This window comes from Anopheles maculipalpis, chromosome 2RL (genome assembly GCF_943734695.1).
Source record: "Anopheles maculipalpis chromosome 2RL, idAnoMacuDA_375_x, whole genome shotgun sequence".
Taxonomy (NCBI): Eukaryota; Metazoa; Arthropoda; class Insecta; order Diptera; family Culicidae; genus Anopheles; species Anopheles maculipalpis.
The window spans coordinates 93,923,227-93,941,634 of NC_064871.1; the positions used below are offsets into that span (position 1 = coordinate 93,923,227).

General features: G+C 45.1%; 4 protein-coding genes across 4 annotated transcripts in view; 3 read left to right on the plus strand and 1 right to left on the minus strand.

Moving 5' to 3' along the window:
- LOC126567793 (histone acetyltransferase KAT6A-like) overlaps positions 1-18,408 on the minus strand; it is a 504,467-nt gene that overhangs the window by 114,916 nt on the left and 371,143 nt on the right. The gene's annotated exons all lie outside the window — the stretch shown is intronic.
- On the plus strand, positions 584-2,597 carry LOC126567658 (peroxidase-like). The gene is made up of 3 exons (XM_050223875.1): positions 584-598; positions 674-1,767; positions 1,895-2,597. Exons 1-3 carry the CDS (start codon positions 584-586, stop codon positions 2,583-2,585), a joined length of 1,800 nt encoding a protein of 599 aa, XP_050079832.1. The 3' UTR covers positions 2,586-2,597.
- LOC126567660 (uncharacterized) lies at positions 3,473-5,907 on the plus strand. Its single transcript, XM_050223876.1, has 8 exons — positions 3,473-3,585; positions 3,656-3,987; positions 4,071-4,146; positions 4,238-4,375; positions 4,444-5,112; positions 5,198-5,340; positions 5,448-5,601; positions 5,694-5,907. The coding sequence occupies exons 1-8, from the start codon at positions 3,473-3,475 to the stop codon at positions 5,905-5,907; spliced, it is 1,839 nt and encodes a 612-aa protein (XP_050079833.1).
- LOC126567731 (E3 ubiquitin-protein ligase RBBP6-like) lies at positions 6,973-17,024 on the plus strand. Its single transcript, XM_050223998.1, has 10 exons — positions 6,973-7,140; positions 7,216-7,477; positions 7,719-8,203; positions 8,270-9,467; positions 9,547-9,888; positions 9,959-10,075; positions 10,479-10,556; positions 10,646-10,993; positions 13,419-15,600; positions 15,729-17,024. Exons 1-10 carry the CDS (start codon positions 6,975-6,977, stop codon positions 17,022-17,024), a joined length of 6,474 nt encoding a protein of 2,157 aa, XP_050079955.1. The 5' UTR covers positions 6,973-6,974.

Genomic DNA, 18,408 nt, shown 5'->3' on the forward strand with positions numbered 1-18,408 from the left:
ACCGGGCACCTGTGCCGGGAAGTTGGTCCAGGATTATTGTTAATCTGTCGTGTCCTTGATGCACTAAAAAATCGGCATTTGTATTAAACAACTCGTCATGTATTTACTTTAACTCTAATCTTAGACAACAAATATATTTTCCAAAAACTATGATCAATATACAACAAAGCCAGTACTGAGATGCAAGCGAAGAACCTGAAGACCTCAAAATTTCTGATTGCTACATACATTCAACTTTGATCCCAGCTCAGGATACTGAATTCGTCACCATATTCCATCCCCAACAAAGCAAGCAGCATTGCAAAAATATCGTCGCGATGTGTGCACCTGTTACAATATTTTTTTCTCTCTCTCTAAACAATCGTATCGTCGAATGATCGTTCTTCAAATGCTACTAACCACCCAAATCGACGGTCGATCGACGCAGGATGCAGACGATTCGTACACGAATGGCAACCGATTTAGCCGTTTATTTGTATAAAAAGCTATTCGAACGTTTCTGTTCTGCACAGTGCTACGCCATAGCACCACCGAGAAGCAACGTGAACCTAGTAGCAGAGGACAGATTTATCAGTCAGTCAAGATGCTGACAGTAAAGGTAAAACGGAACGAGCAAGTACCATCAAATTAACATTCTATTTAATCAAATTTTCCATGCTCTCTATTAATACAGCGAATGCTGATCAATGTGATCCTAGTTTCGCTTGCTGTTTGCCGTGCTGCCGCATGGTCGGTTACGAGCTCACCGACCACCGGTACTACCACATCCGGTGGGACAGCTACCTGTCCAAGCTCCAAATATCGTCGGATTGATTCTTCGTGTTCCAGTCGACTGAATCCCAATTTGGGCAAAGCCGGTGAACCTTACGCTCGTATGCTTCCACCGAACTATGCGGACGGAATTTCCAGCCCACCGGTCATGACGAACGGAAGTGCATACGTTAGCGCTCGTACCATATCGTTCAACGTGTTTTCTATAGATGAAGTTCCCGATCCAAACAACACACTGGTGAATATATTCTTTCTACAAGCGATTGGAAACGATTTGGGTGCACCGGCCGGTGCCGACGATCCAGTAGAGTGTTGTGTTAACGGGAAAATCGTATCGAACCCACCAAACCGATGCTATCCGGTATCGATTCCTGACAATGACGCATTGTACTCATGGTTTAATATTACTTGCCTGAATTACGCGAGATTGCTGACGAGGACACCGGCCCAACCATCGCAACCGGTACAGCAGATCAATCAGGCAACGAGCCTGTTGGATCTTTCGTTCGTGTACGGTTCAACTGTGGCTCAAAGCAACAATCTTCGTGCATTCTCGGGCGGTCGGTTGCTGGCGGTACGGCGTAACGGTATGGAATGGCCAGCCCTAGATCCGGCCGGATGTACCGAAACGAATGTGTGCTACCTGGTGGCGGATAAACGAAGCTACCAATTTCCAATGTCAGCCATAATACATCTAATTTTTCTTCGCGAGCACAACCGATTGGCCAATCAGCTGAGGCTGATCAATCCCGGCTGGTCGGATGAGGTTCTGTTTCAGGAAGCTAAGCGCATCAACATTGCCCAATATCAGCACATCGTGTACTACGAGTACCTGCCGGGTTTATTGGGACTCGAGAACATGATCAATAATGGGTTGATATACGAAGGAACGGGCTTCACAACGGATTACAGTCCACTGCAGGATCCGTCGTCGTTGGGCGAATTCGGAGGAGTATTGGTGCCGTTCATGCAAACTCAACTCCCGGGAAGTATCAAGTAAGTGTGTGCCTATGCAAAGTGGTATCGGGAAGTGATCGGGGTGACGGAACGCACACGCGGCTCCGGGCTGACCCAACAGTTTAGTGATAATTTTATTACTGATTTTTTTTTCTTGCGCCAACAGCTTATACATTGACGGTGGGATACAATCTCTCCCGCTAAGCAGCGTAGCGGGCAATGTAATTACACTGGAAAGCATGTTTGCCTTGTACTTCGTGGGACTCACCACCCAATCGACTAATCGGATGGATAGCAGCTTCAGCATCGAATGGAAAAACTTCATGTACCGTGGCTATGACGCTTTGGGTAAGGATCTGCTTGCCCTGGACATACAGCAGATGCGAGACTTTGGCTTTGCGCGCTACAATGATTACCGATCCCGGTGCGGTTTGAGCCGGTTCGCAACGTGGGAAGCGTACAATGCCACCTTCAAGCTGGTGTGCCCCAAAACCATCGATAAGCTGCGCCTGTACTATCCCACCGTGGATGATCTAGATCTGTTTGTTGGTGCAGCGTTCGAAGAACCGATCTCCGGATCACTGTTGGGTCCAACCTTTTTTTGTCTATTCAAGCAACAGTTCCTTGCGGCACGTGCTGGTGATCGTTACTTTTTCGAAGCGGGTGGCCAGGAAGGAAGTTTTACCGCGGCCCAGCTTACGGAGATACGCAAAATCAAACTGTCTCGACTAATGTGCAACGCGTTCCCGACCACACCGAACATTCAGCCGTCTGCGTTCTGTCCGGTGTCGGAAAATAATTCTCTCGCGCAGTGCAATAGCTTGCCCGTGCCCAATCTTCAGCTGTGGCGTGCATAAGGATGGCAAATGTTAGTCTGTCTGTCTATTCGGCCACACGTTAGACATGAACGGAACAGGCAATAAAAAACGATGTGCTCTCGTTACGAAACCTTTCAGATACCTTAATTACACAGCTGCGCAAACAAATGATGGCATTGCGAAAGAAATGTACTTTAGCATCAACATTGCAGTTTTTTTTTCGTGTGCGAATTTGACCTTCTACTGAGAGCAGAAGCAAAGTTCGAGGGGAGGGGGGGGGGGGATGTTAAATTAGGCCTGGAATGGATTACGGATTGGAGGATATGCTTTGTACAATTACATATTGTACATATTGTGCTATACGCTTGGCTTGTGTGTTTGATACGCAATCAGCATGTGATAGCAATGGTGATTTGAACTAATATCAACAATCTATTTTTCAATCGCAAACAGACACTGTAGTTGATCTTGGATACGAGAACGAAGAAAAAACCAAATAATTCATTCGCGCTTCTAAAAACACACCGAAATGGTTTTAAGATTTTGAATTTCAAAATGTCAACGAACGCCTATAGCGTTTATAGGGGCTGGTTGAGATAAATTCGTTTTGTAACGATTGTAATTGTGTCGAATTTTGGATCAATTTCCTTTACTTAACATTTATTTTAGTAGTAAACCTTAACATTATCTATATTTTAGCAGGTTGGCAGGCAGGTTTTGAATTCCATCGACGGTTCACAAAATCAAATATTTGATTGCAACGTGAATAGCGCTAATAATCGATCTTGTTTGAAATGGATCTCATCTGGTAGCTTGAATGAATGTTTTGATGAAAAGTCTAATTGTGCGCTTTTGGCAGAAATCCTGTGGAACGTGCTTTACATAAGAAAGTCTTCATTCGCTGCCGAGTAATCGCGGATAATACGATGGATTTTACGTACAGCTACGATCGTGTGCTCAATATCGAACCTAAAGTTGGTGAAAAGTTTCCAGAGCTCAGCATCATGCGGAGAAATCGTACAGAAAAGAACTTTCTAGAGTAGGTTACGTTGAGTGGTAGCTAGTAATCGCTTTCGTTCTAACTTTTCACCCTTTACCTTTATGTGCAGCAAATTTTACAAATATAAAAGAAATGTGACCGAACTTGCAAAAAAGCGTTGTTTAGAAGCGTTTGCAAAAATGCAAGATAATGGCAACAAACGTCTGTTGCGGGAAGGATCATCCATGATCCGGGACATAGTGTACTGTTCGGGTCATCGTATGCTGATCAAACGTTACCTGAACAACTATGGCAGGGGGCTCCTAAATGCAGGCCGCACTAGAGTAGCAACACGCTTTCTGGAAGCTGCCTATGCCATCGATATGGAAACTACAGCCGAATATGTGCAGACCGAGATAGCTCGTCTAATATGTGTAGCCTACAAAAATATGGGACAATATCGTAAGTAAGCCGTGTTGAAGCGTAAAAATGTCCTGAGCCACTACTTCCTAGCTGAGGCTGTTTACTGTAACGTTTTATTTTAGAGGCAGAAATGAGCGTACTCTGTTGGGAAAAAGATCTGTTCGGAACAAATGACAGCAAGGCGGTATCCTGTGAGACGTAAGTATCCCGGTGTCCGGGCTCTCCGCTTTTGTTTCAACAAGAGCTCGTCAGCCATTTTTCATCGCCTTTCGTAACTACTGTTTTGCAGGTTGGATGGGAAGCTCGTTGCTAGACGTGACTTTAACGTCGGAGAGGTTGTATTCATCGATAAGCCCTTAGTTGGTCATGTGAAAGTATCGCGAGTACAATGCAACTGTTGCCTGCTCAAAACAATGAACACGATTCCGTAAGTAGTGCGTTGTACATACAAAATACGAGGTTGAATTGCTGTTGTTTTTTTTTTTTTATTCACAGCTGCGTGCGTTGTTGTACAGTATTTTATTGCAGCGTAGCATGCATACGCAAGGATTATTATTACCACAAGTACGAGTGTACGGGGTACAAGATAGCTTTGTTTCCCTTCTTTGAAGATGATACACTCGTATTACGGCTGTTGGTGAACGTGATGGACATATTGAAGCGTAATGTTTCACAACACCAGCAGCAGCAGCAGAAATTACCCAAGATGACAGCACGGCAACTGTGGAATATTTTGCTCGAAAAACATGAATATTCGGAAGACTTTATCAAAGTCTTTCAAGCATGCACGTGTGACCACTTCGCGGAGGACAATGATACTTACCAAGTTCTGCTCCAAAATGCTTCATTCATGTTGTACTACATCGACCTTGATAAGCGTCTAGTGGATGACTATACGGTCAGCTGGATGAACTTTGATGAAAGATGGCCGTACCTGTTCCTGGAGAGCGTCCTGTTGCGACTTTTATGTATTACGAAACTGAATGTGTGCAAGTTTCGTTATAGACTTCAGTTCAATTCTGCTGAAATGGACGTCCCAGATAGCAAGGACGACAAGTTCACGACATGTGAACAATTCAAAATCGTAGATAACGAGTATCGTGGAATGTACAGTTTCCAGACCGAAATGGATGGTTCTACCACTGCATTCAACACCATCTTTAAGTAAGTTTGCTGGAACCATATGACACGAAACGGAGCACATACAATGATATGTTTTTTTTTTACTTTGTCCGTTCTCCGTACGTAGCTTACTGGATCATGGAGCGGTTGCGGTTCGTGCAGTAAATCTGATCAAAAAGGGAGATGCAATAGTGTTTAAGATAGAATCTTCTATACCTCCGACAAATATTGATCGCACGGAGGATGACCAGTCGATTTATTCGCCCCTCAGTAAGTTATAGGTTGATGAACTCTACGTTTCGTCTAACCTTGCTATTCCGAAAAGTCCAGGTAAATTGTACCTCTATGTTTATCCCCCTGTTTGCTTCTCTTTTTAGAAACAAGAATTACAAGCGCATCAAACATCATAGAGAAGACCGATCTTATGATGGAAAAGGTAGCTAGTCTCGTAGACGAAGGGTGTCTTTACACGGAGGAAAACTTCCATGCGCTTCTGAACCTGTTCGATTGCTTTATAGACACCTATAGGAAGTAAGTGTAGGGGGAAGACTGTTGGATTCAAGTAATGATTAGACAAGTCTTTTAATATCATCTGCATTATATGGATTTTTTTCTCTTCACAGAGTAGTGGAAGAACCCATTGCCATGGTGGTGCTGTATGACATTTTAAATGTTTTACAAGCTGTGTACCAAACGGCTAGATCGATCCCAGATGTATTGATGCATGATGTTTGGAAGTCGCTGTTAGTGACTCGCGGTTTTCAATTCCGCCGCATCAGGCAAGATTACATCGAACGTTTGGGAAACCATCTACATAAGATGTACTACCAGAACTAAATCCCGGTGGTATTGATGAACGATGTTTGGAAGTCACTGTGAGTGACTAACATAACAGTAAGTATAAAATATTCAATGACTGGTTCATTTTCTCTTGTGCAGGATAAAAGAAATGATTTAATTGGATTGATTGGTTGACAAACGTTTTATGCGAGATTTTCCACTTGTATAACGCAAAAAAAAATGGTCGAGATTGTTTAATCTCGATAAAAAGGACACTTTCATTGCCTTCCTGCTAACGCTTCGTATCCCGTCGGCGTTATATGTGACAGCTGCGAGTTTTGACAGCTGTTTGCAGAAGCGCTAGGCTGGCAGCCCGGCCACCGCTAGCTTTCATTATTTTTTGTGTGTGTGTGGTAGAAAATCGACAGGCTTGTAATCTTCGACGCGCTGTTTTCGCACAATCGCTAGGACAAAACATGCAGCAAAGCTGGGTAAAACGGTTGAATAAGTAGCGCTTTTAAGGTGATAATACATACGGTGAGTATGGAGGTAGTGTTTAACCGTGTGGATTACGTAATATTTAAGGACTTCGCTTGTGGTGAAAGCCTAGCAGCAGTAGGCAGCGAGAGCAGGGTGCCCTTCTATGCGAAAGTATCAAACATGGACGACCAGGGTGAAAATGTAAAACATTGTGAATCCTGTCCGGCTCCGGGTGAAAGTGGTTCGCCAGTGTGTGCATGATTTGTGGGTGGAAATTGCGTACGAAAAATGACATCGGAATGTGAAAATCGAATCGCAACTGAGCGCACAGTATCAGCTAGTCGATAAACATAACCTCTACCGGAGCGGATTGAATTTGCGTGAATTTCAGTCGGTGTGTATGTGTTGTTCAATTATACGAGAAATAGAACGGCTGGCGAACTGTATTGGAGCAGTGTTTTTTTTTTTGTAAAAATCTACTCTTTTGTCCACGCTAGCCAGTGCATCGTACCGCGTATGGTATACAAATCCCGAGAACTAACCATTTTGTTTGTTTCCGTTCTGTTTTCAGCGAAATCTTTTCCATCTTGCGCCTTTATTCTCCACACATATAGTTATTCATATAGGTATAGTTTGCGGTCAAAATGTCGGTGCACTACAAATTCAAAAGCACGCTCGACTTTGACACGATCACGTTCGACGGGCTGCACATATCGGTGGCGGATCTGAAGAAATCCATCATACAGCAGAAACGGCTCGGCAAAACGGTTGACTTTGATCTGCAGATTACCAATGCGCAGACCAAGGAAGGTATGGATCATAGCGCATCCCCAACGTGCCTGCGGTTGCTCGTATGTAACATCCCCTTTTTTGGGCTCTTTTCAGAGTACAATGACGATAATATGCTGATACCGAAAAATACGTCGCTCACGATCGCACGTGTACCGGTAAAAAATACGGGCAAAAAGAATTGGGAGAAAGCGGCAGCGGCGGCGGAGGCGAATAGTGTGCCGGTACCGACCACACGCGGCAAACACGATGCGGCCAGCTCCCAAACCAATGTCGATCTGTCGATGATGAACGGCACGGAGGAGGACAAAATCCGCGAGATGATGTTTCAAAGCACGGCCGAATATGATCCTACCAAGTAAGTTTAGCCGGACCAATGCGGCCCTGTTTCTGTGCTGAACGGTGGTTTACAACAGTCTTGTAATGTGCGTGTATTTCCCCTACTTTAAATGCTTGCCTTGTTTTGTTTGTGGGGGATAGATTTAAACACAGGTATTTGCGTAGCTTTTTATTAGGATCGATTTTATATTCCTATATGCTGTTTGTAAAAGGAATTGACAAATTTAAAATCTTCTTTCTCAAACTGTATTCCCTTTCAGCTATCAGAAAGTTCGTGGTACACAGACGGGCGAAGTTCCGATGAACTATAAGTGCTACCGTTGCCACAAACCGGGCCACTGGATAAAGAACTGTCCAATGGGCCCGTTGCCAAAGGAAAGCATGATGGAAGTAAAGCGAACGTCCGGCATACCGCGCTCCTTTATCGAGCGCGACAAGGAGGTGGGAAACAATCCGGCCATGCAACCGGTACAGATGCCACCGGAAGAGAAGCAAGTCATACCGGAAGATCTGATCTGTAGCATTTGCAAGGATCTATTCACGGACGCCGTCATGATACCGTGCTGCGGTAGTTCGTTCTGTGACGAATGTGTTCGTACGGCGTTGCTTGAATCGGAGGACAACGAGTGTCCGGACTGCAAGGAGAAGGGTTCATCGCCCGGTTCGCTCATTCCGAACCGATTTCTGCGTACCTCGGTTAATGCGTTCCGCAACGAGACGGGTTACACGAAATCGATACCAAAAGGTAAGGGTTTTGTGAAAAAATGGTCTTCGGTAAATAATAATATAATTACCCCCTTTTTCTCGATAGCTACCGCAGGGCGGAAACAAACAAAACCCGAAGAAACACCTACAGTAGACAGTACTACCACCACTACTGGTGGCTTAGCATCATCTTCGTCATCCGGACCGTTTGGTGGTGTTGAAGCTGGCGGAGGTACACCGATCGGAAGTTCTATTTCTACTACCACAGAGCTTGTGGAATCGTCCACGTACGAGGAGGAAGGTGGACACCGTAATGCGGTAATCGATAGCAATCCACAGTTGTTTGACGAAATTTCCCAGCATGGTGATCTAGGTTCTCCACGGCAGGAGAACAATGAGCTGCCGGCAGGCATGGGTGGTTCACAGATGGCCGGTAGTGGTCCTGGGTTCGATAATGAATCGGACTACGAGGACAATATCACGGTTACCGTGCCACCAGCTCATCTGCAGAGTCGCGGTGCCTTTCGTGGACACTACAATGGGGGCGGTGGTGGTCGGCCGATCCGCCATGGAAGATCGCACGGTCACGATACGCCACCACCGAACGAGCGACAGATGGTGCTGAATCAGCATGTTGGCTATGGTGTTAGCAGGGATGGCAATAATGGAGGACGTGGTAGTGAGCTGTTGGAGAGGGAGAGAGAAGACGAGCACCGACGTCGTATGCCGTTGCTGGAGGAGAAAGATAGCGAAGGGTATGGGGCTGGTGGTGGTCCGCACGGAATGTTGAATGAACGTGGCCGTGGCGAGTACGACGATCGATCGCCGGAATATCATCATGGGGGCAGTGGCGGTGTTGGTAGTGCAGGAGGTGCAGGGGGAGGAGGAGGAGGTCGTGGTCTGATGCCAATTCCACATAATCATCAGCAGCATGTGCAGCCGATCGGAACGGCTATGGGACATTCTGGTGGTGTTGGTGGCGTATATATGGGACCTGGTAATAACGGAGGTTACGGAGGACACGTAGGACATCCGCAACAGTACGGTGGAGGAGGTGGTAATGGCCCAGGGGGAGGATACGGTATGCAGCAGCAGCAGGGTGGTGGTGGTTATCCACCGCAGCAACGATCATACGATCATCACGGTGGAATGTATCCTGGTGATCGTCCACCTCGGGGGATGATGTATCCGATGCGTGGGGGAGGGTTCATGTCACACCATCCACCCCACCTGAGACAACGTCCGATGGGTCCAGGACCGATGGGAGGCGGCTATCCGAATGTACATCCTTCTATTGGACCTGGGTAAGATTTCTTAACGTAACTGTAAATTTTTCTTTTTAACTGACGAGCTTTTTATTTTTACTACTTCCCTTTTGTGCAGTGTTATCGATGATCCGCTGGAAGCGTTCAATAGAATTATGCGCGAGAAAGAGTTGCGCAAAAAGCAGGAACAACAGCAGCAACAAATGCGTCGAAATCGTTCCCCCATGGGCGGCGACCGAGGACGACGGTCTCGCTCGTTCGACAATGGTGGTCGAGGGGGTGGTGGTGGAGGCGGTGCTCGTGGGAATTCTTCAGACAGAAGACGGACATCGCGTCAAAGGTCTCCGGATAGACGTCGATCTCCGGACGATAAGCATCCTGATGAGCGTGATCGTATGCGTGAGCGTCGGCGTAATCGATCCAGTTCGTACAGTTCCGCTAGTTCACGATCGTATACAAGGTACTTTGATGGTTATATGAATAATTGTGTGTTGGAATGTAGCTAAATATAGTCTATTTTTTGGCATTAGATCCAAGTCTCGTTCGCCGGTAAAACGAAATAAACCATCCCCTCGGAAACGGTCCCGTAGTCCGGGCTATAGGGATAGGCGTAGCAGAAGCCGATCAGGATCGTTTGGTGGAATGAGGTAAGCATAAGCATTACAATTATTGTAAGCTATTGAAAATGCGTCATGCAACTATATTCCAGCTGGCAAAATATTGTCCACGTGAGCAAAATAATAGCCTCTTTTCTATGGACACAGATTACCAGATTATTATTTTTAAAATATTCTTTTGAAATAATTATTAATTAGTTTTATGACGATTCTTACCTTTGTTCACAATACAATCGTTATCGCTAAATTTTACTTCTAAGGCCTAATGCGGACAGTGTTAATTAAAGTATGTGATAGTTGTTTACGACAAGTAGCGGACTGTTGTGTGTTTCAAACCGCACAAGATAAATTCAATGTGTAATTGATATATCTAAGTAGAATTAAGGGATTCAGCAACAAACCATTAATTATATCATTTTTCTTCTCTACACAGATACAGGGATCGTCGGGATGATCGTCGCCCGGGAGATTTCAACAGAGATCGGTCGCCTGGATTTAATCAAAACTTCGGGTAAGTAATCAGTGTGCTACGTTAACTCGACTCGGTTCCTGCTAACAAGATGCTAACAAAATATATGTTTTGCTTCCCTCTCCAAATAGGTTTGGCAATCGTCCTCCTAGAGGTGGCGGAGGTCCAAGAGGACGCATACGTGGAAATGGTCGAGACATGGGTGGAGGCATGCAACATTTCCCACCACGAGGGTACGATCGTCACCAATCCGATCGCCATCTGTTACCGATGCAGGGTGGACGGCAGGACGATCTACATCATCAACAAGGCAGCTTTATGCACGGTCAGCAGCATATGGGCGACTATCGTGACGGCCAGCAAGGACCGATTGGCAATAGTAGTGGACCACACGGTAGTGGCAGTATGATGGGCAGCGGTGGACCAGCAGGAGGGCCTTCGATGCAAACGGGTTTGCCGGTTGGCGCACAGTCAAACAGGTATTGTGTTCATGTCATTACTATTTTTAGTATTTTTAGTGTATTATTATTTGCGATGCAGCAATACCTCGCGTTGTCAGGATATCGTAAACCGATACGTAAGCAGCGCAGTTTACTGTTTTGTTTTGCCTTTTAACTATACAACTTTGTAACGAATAATTTAAATTATCAACCTCTAATTCTTGATGAGCTCTGTGATATTGATGTGTGATATGAGTGATAATGCGTTATTATAGCTAAGTGTATTATTTTTCGGTATATTACTGCTCCTGAAGACACTACCAATGTCACCATTCGAATGAAAGAACATAGATTTTAATGCATATTTCTATGATGAGTTTTGTCATTAGATAAGATATTTGTTTGTATTGATCAGAACAAGAATTAGATTATGTCTACAAGCACTAGATTCCAGTCATACAGTAAAAGATCTCATACACTCAATCTTCTCAGAACATTCAAAGTTATGATGCTGACTGAGACATATTCAGAACTATTTTCATGGAATAACTGATTCTGGTCGCTTATACTCTGTAAACAAATAGCATACCAACATTTTCAAAATATGGCATATAGTATTAGAAATTGTTCACGTGAACGGCCATTTTATTAAATAGTATTACCATGTTAATATAAGTGAGAGTATGAGTATGGTGATCCAAAAAAAGTAAAGGGTATGTTTACATTGAAGTCCGATTGCAAAACAAAAATCATTATTAGCTTCGTTTATGCGTTTCTGATGTGTGGTGTAATTTTAAACTGTTACTAGTTTTAAATTTGTGTGATAAATGCTCCAGTGTACAAAACGCGCAAGTTGAAAGCCGTAAAGTGCTTAGAATTTGACAGATAATTGTAAATTATAGCCTCGAATAAGTGATATCAGTTGTTTGTTAATATGCCGAGGCTTCCCAGGTCATCTTCGTATAATATTTTCTTATTGAATTTAATGACGCTTGCACTACAAATTCCTGAGCCATAAATGCGTCATAGGTGTCTAACGTTAAAGCCATCAGGCATCTGGATTATTTAACATTTTATCAATTATAGCCTGGCCATCCGGATAACAAATCCCAACTGTGTATTTGGATTTTAGAAGTTCTTGCTGTTATATTCGATTTGTAACTTTAACCAGGGTCCAACTCATCCGCGTTATAGTTTTCTCATGGCAGAACAGAAAACCATAATTTATTTACAATTGAATATGAACAGAAAACCATAAGATGATATTAAAATGGCTTACTATTTATGTAGCGCAAGTGTTAGCTCACGAACTAAGTTTCATGTTTTTAATTGTTAAAATAGGTTAACATTTTCTTTGAAGTATTCCGCACAGTGGTGGTGAACGATGGCCGTCGCTTGGCGCGGGATTGTCTATGGAGAGGCGAAGGTTCGCTGTAATAGTATGAGAAAATATCGTTTTGTGATATCCGCCGTTAAAATGTAGCAAACGGAACGGAGCCATTCAGTAATTATTATGTAGAGTAAATAATGTTCAAACATAAAGATAATTTAGCTCAACACTTTTTAGATTGATGTAAATAGAGTTCATGATTCTAATTTTATGATCTTTCGCAATAATTTGATGGATGAGCCAAAGTTAATTGATAGATAGCAAATACATTACATTGCGAAGGCGAATGGGAATTTGAATAAAAGAAACATTACCACTATACGAGCCAGCCTGGGAGAAGAGTAAGACATTATTATCCTTTCTGTTTTGTGTGTTAATGTGTATTTGCTTCGCCATTGTTCGATTAAAGTTTTAAAAATACGAGAGTTAAATTGCGGCACCATACAACCACTGCTACTGCTACTACCCAGCACGGATGACGTATCGTATGAAGGACATCCTTGGCCAGCGAATCCTACGAATTGAAATATATTTTTATAAAATGGCAGGGATAGTATACAACAGTGTTTGTACCGTGCATCCCATCGAACTCCAATTGCGCCCATTTCGGTATGGAGCAATAATCTTTTTTTGATCGCGGATCCGTCGTCATCTTTAAACGAAACCAGCATTTCATCGGAGGCTCTGTAGGGAGTAATTTTGAACATAAGTTTAAAGTGATTAAAATTTCACCCCCAAAGCACATGGTGGCAGGACTACGTCACACATATCCTTAGGCAATCGGATTTGATCCAGCTGGTCTGTGATTGGTCGGGAAAAGCTATCCTACCCCTCCTCCCCCAGTGAGTGTGATTTACCGAGGTAAAGAGGACTATATATCTATTTCCCGCAGTGTCTGTAGAGACCACAGAGATACATAATGCTGCTTTTGTAAGAAAATTCACCGCTTAGAATCCCGTTTACTAATTAATGAAAATTCTCTTCTTTTTTCTTTTCTTTCTCTCTTTCTTCCCGATACCCTTCCCCGGTCCTGGTATTGTTCTTTTTTTTTACTGAAACGTGTGTTTACATTAGATATCCGGGACGTGATGAACGAGAGCGAAGCATTGGCAGCTATGGAGGCGCAAAGCAGCAGTCAGACTTTGGTGATGCTGAAGGCGATCAGCATATAATGCATCCACACTCAAAGAACATGAGCGATCGTCGCAGAACATCTAGTCGCCATTCGTCTCCTAGTGGTGGTGGACATCAGCAGCCGAATGTTGGCCATGATTCGGGTGCAGAGCGGGGTAGAGATGGCGATTGGGCTGGAGAATTTTCTGAAGAATCCGGATACCATCAACAACATCATGCGCAGGGCCGACATGACGATCATGCAGATCGTCAAAGTACAGAAATTAAGGGCGCTCGTGAATCCGACCACAAAAGTGTCGATCATCGACCATCATCAACCGGACCACCTGGTGGTGGTAGCAGCAGCCATGGTCGAGGAAGATCACGTTCTCGTGACCGCAAACGTACAGCAGGTGGAGCGCATGAAGGATCCGATCGAGATGGTTCGGACAGACGAAGGCATCGATCGAAGCGTTCGGAATCTGCTGAAAGGCACGAAAAATCGAGTTCGACCGCTAACCGTGGTACGCGTTCAACCGGCGAGCACGACAAGGACAAGCAGGATCGTAGTAAACATCAGCTCGCTGAAAAGGATAAACGGAACGATTCGGATCTACATGGCCGCCGGGACGAGCGTGACCATCGGGATCGTGATCGTGGAAAGGAACGTAGTGATAATGATCGCGACCGTGATCGTGACCGGGATCGTGATCGTGATCGCCAGCGAGAAAGAGACCGCGAGCGGGAAAAGGATCGCAACAAGGACAAAGAGCGCGATACGGATCACGATCGGGCGGAGCGTGATCGAAGGAAGGAAAAGGAGCGCGAGAAAGAGAGAGAAAAGGAGCGTGAACGGGAACGGGAGCGCGAGAAGGAACGGGAAAAGGAAAAAATACGTGAACGGGAAAAGGATCGCGATAAGGATAATAAGGACCACCGGGACAAGGATAATAAGGAGCGCGAGAAAGAAAAGGATGGAAAGGAAGTGGCGAAGGTGAAAAAGGTCCGTGATTCGAGTGATGAAGATCGACGCGATAAAAAGAAGGATCGCGATAAGAAGAAGCGCAAAAAGGATAAGGAGGTGGAAAAGCGCAAACACAAGAAGGAACGCAAGGAGAAGGAGCGACGGTCGAAAGACCGGCGCAACAAGGAACGGAAGACGGTGGAGAAAGAGGAACCGGACAGTTCACAGCAACCGGCTACCCCAACCGCTGCCAGGGATCATCGAGATGAGGATGCGATTGTGAAACACACGGGAGGTGGTGACTTCGAAGATCAGAAGAACGATGCACGTGATAGCCGGTCAAATGAGCGAGAGGAACGTGAACGTAGTCAGGCGAGTGTAGCTAGCGATGACCCGAAGCGTGATAGCGATACCGGTGAATCTGGTGCTGAAGACGAGGATCAACGTGAAGAGGCGGAGCAGCATCATGACGAGGACCCGCTAGACCAGCATCTGGAACATCAGCAAGAAGCTCACATCGATGGCCACGATCATGCGGATCTGTATTCGGACATACCGGAAAAGTATGAAGCAGATCAGCTCGAAATGTCCGTACTGGAGGGTGAGCGAAACGATCTCGAGGCGGAAAGTGCAACCGGACTTGCCGATAGTACGGAAAGCCAGGAAGAGAATCCTTCAAAGCACGATACTACCGCGGACAGTGATACGCTGATGAAACGGTCTGATTCCGTACTGGATCTACACGCTAATCTAGACTACGAACAAGAGCTTGACGAAGGCGAACAGATGTTGTTATCCTCCCAAACGAAGGAGGACGACAACGGTTCCGTAATGCCTGAGCTGTCAAAGTGGGAAATGGATGAAGAGGGTCAGATTAATTCATCAACGGAGCAACAGGGATCAGAAACACCTTCGCACGAAGAACAGCTGGCCGGTGATCGGGACGCTCTACAACTATCTAGCGGCGGTAAGGTTACGAACGAGGTGCTGAAACGAGCAGAAAATGCAATTTTCACGCGTGCCATCAACGCAATACGGCCAATCGAAATTAAAAAGATAAGTGTTGAGCGACTGAAGCTTTACACGGCCGGAAGTGGTAATATGTCGCATGATGGAGGGTCACCTTCAAGGATGCTAGAGCTTGCACCGGAACACGAAGAGCCAAAGTTGAGTTTCCAGGTAAGCAAGGGGCCTTCCATAAATTAATTAAATGTTAAAATAGGGATTTTGGTCGGGGGATGGAGATACACAATCATTTTAATCTTACTTCAGAGCGTACTGATGAAATTTTGTCCATTTCCTTCAAGGTTACTGTACCCGTCAACGATGATCGGGCGGAACGATCGGTGGCACTGAAGCAAAAGTTTGACATTAAACTGGAAAATCGCTCGTCACCGGTAAGGACATCAGTAAAGGAACGGTTGGGTTGCAAGGTGACGGATAACTCATCACAGTTTTCGTCCGGATCACGAACTCCGCCGCCAAGTCGTAAAGTGAGTGTCTCAAACGATAACGGTAGTAGTCGTATGAAATCGTTTGCCGATCGTCGTCGAGGATCGTCACGAAGTCGCAGTCGAACGCGGGACGGAGAATCGGATGGTCGCAAACACGCGGACCGAAATCGTTCCGGCAGTGGTAAGCAGGATGGAAACAAAAAGCAACAACAACAACCCGCCCAACCGAACAGACGGACAGCTAGTAGCGGCGGCCGTCACAACGATGACCGACAGCAATCGATGCGCGATCGCAAAGAGGACACACGGCGGAATAGTCGCGAAAGAAGTGACAGTAGGAAAACTGATCAGCAACGTCAACGTGGACGGAGCCGTGAACGGGATCGAGAAAATCATCGAGGCTCTGGACGTCGTGGTAATAGCCGGGATCGTAAGGAAACCGTATCACCTGGTGCGAAAAAAGGCGAAAGCTCCCGCAAGGATGTTCCGGATACGCACCGAAACAAGCACCAATCGCAGCGGGAAGATGCGTCCGGACGTGTATCATCATCGAAATCTAGTAGTAATCGGGATGACAGCTCTGTTCAGCCATTGCGTGAAGCGGGTACTGTAGAGGAGAAAACTGGAACTGCTGCTCCAAGTTCAACGACGGGAGCTGGTGGCCATGAACGATCACGGGGTGAACATTCTCCCGTCGAGCGAGCATCCCGTAAACGATCAGCAGAACATCTTCGTGATGTAAGATCCCCAGAACGGGATGAGGATGTGCCGAAACGGGACGAGTCGTCAGTAGGTGGTGCCGTTGCTGGACCAAGCAGTAGCAGCAGCAAGAGATCAAAGTTGGAAAAAGGGTCTGGCAAATCGAGCAAATCGGGTGGCGGCGGTGGTGGAAGTACGAGCGATTCGAGCAGTTCCGATTCGGATTCGTCATCGTCCGAGAGTAGTCCGGAAACGGACGATGCTGGCGGAACTAGGGGTAGCAGCAAGAAGCGCAAAAAGCGAAAGCACAAGAAAGATCGCAAGCGTGCCAAACGTTCCGCCGCGACAACGGAAACGGATGACGAGTCTGGTGGGAAGCGCAAAAAGTCGAAAAAGAAATCAAAATCGTCTAAGAAGAAGAAAAAATCCAGCAAACACAAGAAGGACTAGGTAAGAGAAGGCGCGAGAAAAGATAGCGGAAGCCAAGGGTAAGCAAGGTACGGGCATACTTAACTACGTACTGCACGTCCGCAACCCGGATCATAAGGTTAGGTTGACATCATCGGCCGAGCAGAGGGACTAATGGTGAGCATAGTTGCATTTTTCCTGGCCGATGATGATGCAAAGCGTGCGCACGCGCGTTGAACTTACTCCTCCTGGTACGGCATTAATATTATTATGATTAGTTTTTGTGGGTAGGCTTTAGAAGAAGTTAACTTTTAATGCGCACTTCTGCGACCAGAATGAACTAATATATTCTCCCCCACCGCACCCCACAACACAAGGAGGGAGAGAAAATAATGAACTTATAAGTTTAACAACATTAACATAGGTATCAAATATAAGGGGAAACGAGTTAAAATGGCAAGAAAATACTATGCACCATGCAACCGGCTGTAAATTTGATAGTGTATTTTACGCAATGTGAGGAGGGAGTAAACACGTAAAATGCTAGTGAAGGTTGCCCCTGTGTGGGTGCGCAACACCATCCCTTCCCCGCCCCAATGTACGTATATTCCATACTTTATCGACTAAATAAATAGTAAGACATCTTCTAGAACAAAAAGGGACGTCGACGTTTTCGGCCATCTTTTTCTTGCTTTGCCAGGGATAGTGATCCGAAATAATAGCTGGTTCTTGGTTCGAACCATATCTCATCGACCGATAGTATAAAGTTAAAGTGTCGTCCTGTTTTTCCGACTCCTTTTTGGCAATGACTGTTTGTATTTTCTCTCTCCCAAATGGTTCGAAAAATGTTGTGTCATTTCCTTTGAGAGATCTCCTAGGGTTCCATACAGCTAAACACTCCACGACACAGTCATAAGTCGAGTTCTCGTCTAGGTAAGACTATTTTATGGACCTCAATATCCATTCCACCTAGGGTGACCTCTACACAGCTTCAACTGCTACTGATGTCAGGAAAATAACACCGACCAAACCCTTCAAATTAATCAAATTTGACCAAGGAGAAGACAAAATCGCGAAAAAGATCGGGATATGACGCATATGATGGTCACGAAACGAAAGACAGCTGCATACGGTGTGTGTTCGTTTTATTTTCCTTAGCACATTGCGCAGGGAGAGCGAGCATTACAAGGAAGTTATTACATATACTGGCAATAGTTGGATGATGATGATGATGCTGTGTGTTTTGTTGTTCGTTTTTCTAATGCTATTTCTACTTTTCAATACAGTGGTTTTTGCTCTTTATTTTTTGTTTATATTTTTATATTCTCTTGTTTGATAATGTCTTGCAACATGTGTCTTTTGCTCTTACCTACTTTGTCATGTAATATTTGTTTTGTAATGTACAGCAGTATTAGGTTAGCAAGCA